This window comes from Lipotes vexillifer, unplaced genomic scaffold (assembly GCF_000442215.2).
Source record: "Lipotes vexillifer unplaced genomic scaffold, Lipotes_vexillifer_v1.1 scaffold251, whole genome shotgun sequence".
NCBI classification, from domain to species: domain Eukaryota; kingdom Metazoa; phylum Chordata; class Mammalia; order Artiodactyla; family Lipotidae; genus Lipotes; species Lipotes vexillifer.
The window spans coordinates 1,583,763-1,589,109 of NW_006770868.1; the positions used below are offsets into that span (position 1 = coordinate 1,583,763).

At 55.7% G+C, this 5,347-nt stretch overlaps 1 protein-coding gene across 1 annotated transcript in view; it reads left to right on the forward strand.

Annotated features, from left to right (window-relative positions):
- Positions 1-5,347, forward strand: part of RIPOR3 (RIPOR family member 3) — a 29,636-nt gene that overhangs the window by 2,507 nt on the left and 21,782 nt on the right. The window contains exon 2 of the mRNA XM_007446379.1: positions 4,474-4,620. Coding sequence (XP_007446441.1) covers positions 4,474-4,620 — 147 coding nt within the window. The remainder of the gene's footprint in view (positions 1-4,473; positions 4,621-5,347) is intronic.

Consider the following 5,347-nt stretch of genomic DNA (forward strand, 5'->3'; position numbering starts at 1 on the left):
CCCGCGTCTCCTGCATCGGCAGGCGGACTCTCAAGCACTGCGCCACCAGGGAAGCCCAGCACATCTGTTTTTAACTTCCTGTCTCTGTACAACTCCCAGGGGTCTGGACCCTTGGCTCTGGGGCTGGATGGTCTGGATTGGGTTTCAGGCCTCACCTCTGGCCTTATTTCCCAGGTAATCCAACCAGGCTGAAACACGGCCACATTGCCAAGGTGCTCAGCAGCGGGGGCAGGTCAGGCAAAAATAACCTTAGACAGGAGAGCAGAAGAGCCTGGCTCCACTTAGATGTCCCCAACCCTTATCCCTGCGCTGGCACCTGAAGCCCCTTTGACTCTGGACAGGGTTGTTTTCTTTTCTTTATTGTGTAATCAAAGAATTCACTTGGGGAAGTAACCTCGTGAGGAAATTTTACACTAAGGTTGAATGACTGCTATAACAAGGCCACATATAATAAATATATAATAATATACTATAACATAAGGCCATACATAATAAGGTGGGCAGATGCAGAAGAGAGCCAGGCCCTGACACTGTCCCATTCTGCCCTGACAGGCATGGGCTGCTCTTAACCCCTTCCTGCCATCCCTCAGCCAGGTCTCCCCTCCCTCAGGCTGCCAGGCAGGGACCCTCTTGAGCCAGGAGACCCTGCAAGGTCCTCACCACCTGGAAATTCCTCCACTGGGATGGCTGGGAAATGTAGGTGTGAAAACTAAGCAGCAGCCCTTGATTTTCAAGGAGAGGAGGCTAGAGAAAGGGGGCAGAGAGGAGGGCTAGACCTCAGAGACACGTATCAGGAGAAACAGGCTGGTACACGTGAAGCACCCAGAGCAGAGCTTGACCTTTGCGAGTGCCGTGTGCGTGTTTGTCATCATCCCTGGGCGTCTAGTACCACCAGATGCAGGAGGAAAGGTGCGCTTACACCCAGCTTTGAGTCCTCACCTGAAACGTGTCCAGTCGGGCCTATTATTTATTGCCCCGCCCCCAGCCCCTCCTACCTCCGGATCCTGCACCTGCAGCAGCCCTGCACCGGGCCTCCGATAGTGTCTCCCAACGACACCAGGTAGAAGGGCTGGCCCAGCGGCCTCACGTGAGGGCTGGGGCCAGTGGGTCACACGTGCCCATCTGGAAGCTCGATTGGCATGCCGGGGGATGTTTAATATTTACTGAGTCCTCCCAGAACTGCTGTGACATCCGCCCCTGGAGGTTGCTCCCTGCCCTGGCAGTTGTGGCACTGGGCCAGACATGAAACCTGATTTCGCCATCCGGAGGCTGCACATACATCACCGTCCCTGGCAGGGCTGGCCACCACACCTGCGCTGTTGAACCTCAGACAAGAGCACTGGGTTCAGAGCTTCCCCGGGAGCCGGTGCTGTCAGGCACAGCCACAGAGCGAGGGCGAGGAAGTTTCCAGGTAGACGGAAGTGGGATCCAGCCAAGGGCACGCATCTGCCGGGGACTGTGGGACTCTGGGAGCTGGCAGGTGAGCGGGGCTCCTGCAGCCCCACCTCCAAGCTGCTCACCCACCCCACCTGCCTGCCTGCCCACCCGCCCTGGACCCTAGCCTGTCTGAATGAAACCCGCTTCTCTCGAGGTTGCAGCCCCGCCTGTCCCTGCCAGCCTGCAGATGGCAACTCTGTGGCGGGTGTGTTCCAAGAGGTGGCTGATGTGGCCTCCGGGAGGGTCGGGGAGGAGGGAGCACAGTCCCTGCCTGGGCTTTGCAAAGTGTCACTTGACATATAATATATGAATAACAGCAACAGCAGGTGCAGGGGTGAGCACTACTGATGTGTTAGGCTTAGTCCCCAGGGCTGTGTGCACATTACCCAGACTTAAACATCGCCTGATTGGAGGAACCTTCCCTGTTCACCCTTTACATTCATTATCCTGCCTTTGTTTTTTGTTTTTTGGTTTTTTTGCAGTACGCGGGCCTCTCACTGTTGTGGCCTCTCCCGTTGCGGAGCACAGGCTCTGGACGCACAGGCTCAGCGGCCATGGCTCACGGGCCCAGCCGCTCCGCGGCATGTGGGATCTTCCCGGACCGGGGCACGAACCCGCGTCCCCTGCATCGGCAGGTGGACTCTCAACCACTGTGCCACCAGGGAAGCCTCTGCCTTTGTTTCTATTCTTGGCACTAGGCACTATCTGATATATAATTTTTAAAGTTGAGGTATAGTTGCTGTACAATATAACTGATACGTACTTTTAAAAATTACCTTATTAACTTCAGCACATATATAGCACTTACTCTTTCCTGGGAACTGCTTGAATCTCTTTACATTTATTAACTCATGAAACTCTGACAGCAACCCTCTCTCTGGTCCCCATTTTATGGATGAGAAAACCAAGGCACAGAGAGGTTCAATAACTTACCCAAGGTCACACAGCTTATAACTGGGGGAGCCGGATAGAGACCCCAGCATGTGGTTCTGGAGTCTTTGCTTGCTACCACTTCCCACGGTCTCCCCAGCTGGCAGGGCAGCTCACGAGGGCAGGGGTTTTGTCTGTTTTGGTCACTGTTCTACCCCTGGCTCCTAGAATGGCATCTGGTGTATGACAGGAGCTCAGTAAATATTTGTTGAATGAATGACTATCTCATGACAACTCCGTGGGGCAGGCCTTCTTATTATCCTCCTTTTACAGATGAGGAAACTGAGGCTGCAGTAGATTAAATACCTGAGCCCTCTGGGGCTAGAATTTGGACATGGGAGGCTGACCAGGAGCTTGTGTCCCATGAGATGATATGAGTTCCTAGCTTGGTGAGGCCCCTGAGGTTTCCAGGGTGGGGTTCCAGGTCCTTCCTTGATGCAGCATCCTTGGGACCCAGTTCTCGGCATCCCCGGGCAAGCCCTGGGATCTGTATTTCTGGCACGTTGGCCTGTAATGTGGCTGTGCATCCATGTTTTGGGGAACCACGGGGTTTGGGGCTTGATGCCCGACAGCAGGGGTGGACAGGACAGCTCTACTGAGCCAACCACAGGACCCTGTGACCGTGAGTGGAATGTGCAGCGTCTGGTTGGCTTGGAAATACAGCCCAGCCACCTGCCAGGCCTCTTGGGGACCAGGGCTTGGTGATGGCCCAGTGGCCCTTCTCCCAGGCCTAGCGAAGGAGCTGGAGCTGTGTCCACTTGCCCCCTGCCCAGCTCTCCAGACCACAAGCCCCCCACCCCTCCCCGCAGACTGTGAACCCTTGAAGGTGGGACTCTGGCCCCTTGGCTCCCATCACGTTGCATGACTCAGAGAAAGCCCTGCTCTGTGAGTGTTTGAATGAATGAATGAGCCTGTGCCCTTGATTTTAGACCCTAAAAGGGCAGCAGACTGTGAAGGGCATCCAGGGACACTCGGAGCTGGGCTTCTAGCAGGAGGATGTCTCCCGAGTGAAGCAGAAATGGTGAACCCCTGAGAAAGTGGTCCTCCTACTGTGGTCTGAGGACCAACAGTAGTGTAGAGCCAATGGACCGTCCGCTCCATAGGCTGTCCAGGGCCTGTTCCTTCTCTCTTGTTGCTCGGCCATCCCTGTGGGGGGCCCCAGTGCACATGGTTGAAGCTGGCTCTTCAGTGCATCCGAGGAAGATGAGGAAGGAAGGGGGAGAAGTTCTCTTCCAAGGAAGTGGAATATGTTGACTAACCCAGTACTGGGACATGGGTTTGCCTCAGAATGCCCATGGATGCATGGGCGTGTGAGTGTGTGCATGTGTGCGTGTGCGTGTGTGTCTGTGTGTGTGTGTATGGTGATTTGTCAGGCTACCTCCCTCCAAACTATATGTATAAAGAGCAGGGTTGGGGAGATGCCCCTGAGGGAAACTGAGGTGCTATTAACAGAGGGAGGGGAATGGATGTGGGGCAGGCAAAGCCAACAGGTACCCAACCCATGGGTATACCACTGGACTATGATTTGGCCTCCCACGTTGCTTTGCCTGCACAGAGCTTGATGAAGAGCATAAACAGGCAGCATTGGCATTTGGGCTGCTTGATTGTATTTCTCATTGTAAGTTAATTTCTCATATCGGGTTAGTGTTATTATTCGTTTTTTAATTAATTAATTTTTTTTTTGCGGTATGCGGGCCTCTCACTGTTGCGGCCCCTCCCGTTGTGGAGCACAGGCTCCGGACGCGCAGGCTCGGCGGCCATGGCTCACGGGCCCAGCCGCTCCGTGGCATGTGGGATCTTCCCGGACCGGGGCACGAACCCGCGTCCCCTGCATCGGCAGGCGGACCCTCAACCACTGAGCCACCAGGGAAGCCCCTATTATTCTTTTAATCCTCATATCCAAGCCCTCATTTGACAGATGAGAAAACTGAGGCCCAGAGAGTCTTGGCAACTTTCCTGAGACCACGCAGCTTGGTGGCAGTGGGGTGAGACTCAGCCAGGTCTCCTGACTGCCTGAGGCTCTGGTCACTGTTCCCAAGGTGCCTGCCCCTGAGAAGGGCTTTGTCCAGACCCCTGCTCTGACCATCGCCCCCATCCCTCTCACAGAAAGTCCGTCCACAGGAACTCAGTGAGGCCTCGGATGCCTGTGAAATCCTCCAAGATGCACGGCGCGCTGCGGAAGGGGTCTGTCTGCCCGGATCCCAAGCCACAGCAGGTGAAGAAGATCTTTGAGGCGCTGAAGAGAGGCCTCGAGTAAGGACGGCTCCTCGTTGCCGTTAACAAGTGCATCCTTCGTCTTTGTCTGCCTGGTCCTCTCTGCCTCTTCCTGGGGAACGCGGGCGGGTCTCTTCTGTAAAAGGCCACAGAGGGAGCTCCCGGTTATCCGTTTAGTCAACAAGCATGTCCTGGGTGCAGCCATGTGCTTGGCCCTGTCCTTGGGCACTGGGGACACAGTGAATACGGCAGGGGGACCCTGGTCTTATGGAGCCCACGGTGTGGAGGGGGAGACGGCAATAAAAAGTAATGTGATCAATACGGTAACTTCCACGAGCCCAGAGGGCAGTGAGGAAGGTGATGGAGAGACAGCATGTGGAAGGCCTGTCACACAGGGCTGCCCGGAGAGCTTCACTGAGGAGGTCCTGATGGTTTCCGAGAAGGAGCCATCATGCTGGCCTCTGGGGGACAGGCATCCTGGGCAGAGGGAACAGCACGGGCAAAGGCCCTGCAGTAGGAGCTTGCACAACAGCTGGAGGTCAGGGTGGCTGGACTCAAGTGAGGAAGCGACTGACTGATTGACTGAACAGAGGTGGGAACAGGAAGATTCAGTCATTTATTCCCCATATTTTTTTTTTTTTTTGCGGTACGTGGGCCTCTCACCGCTGTGGCCTCTCCCGCTGCGGAGCACAGGCTCCGGACGCACAGGCTCAGCGGCCATGGCTCACGGGCCCAGCCGCTCCGTGGCATGTGGGATCTTCCCGGA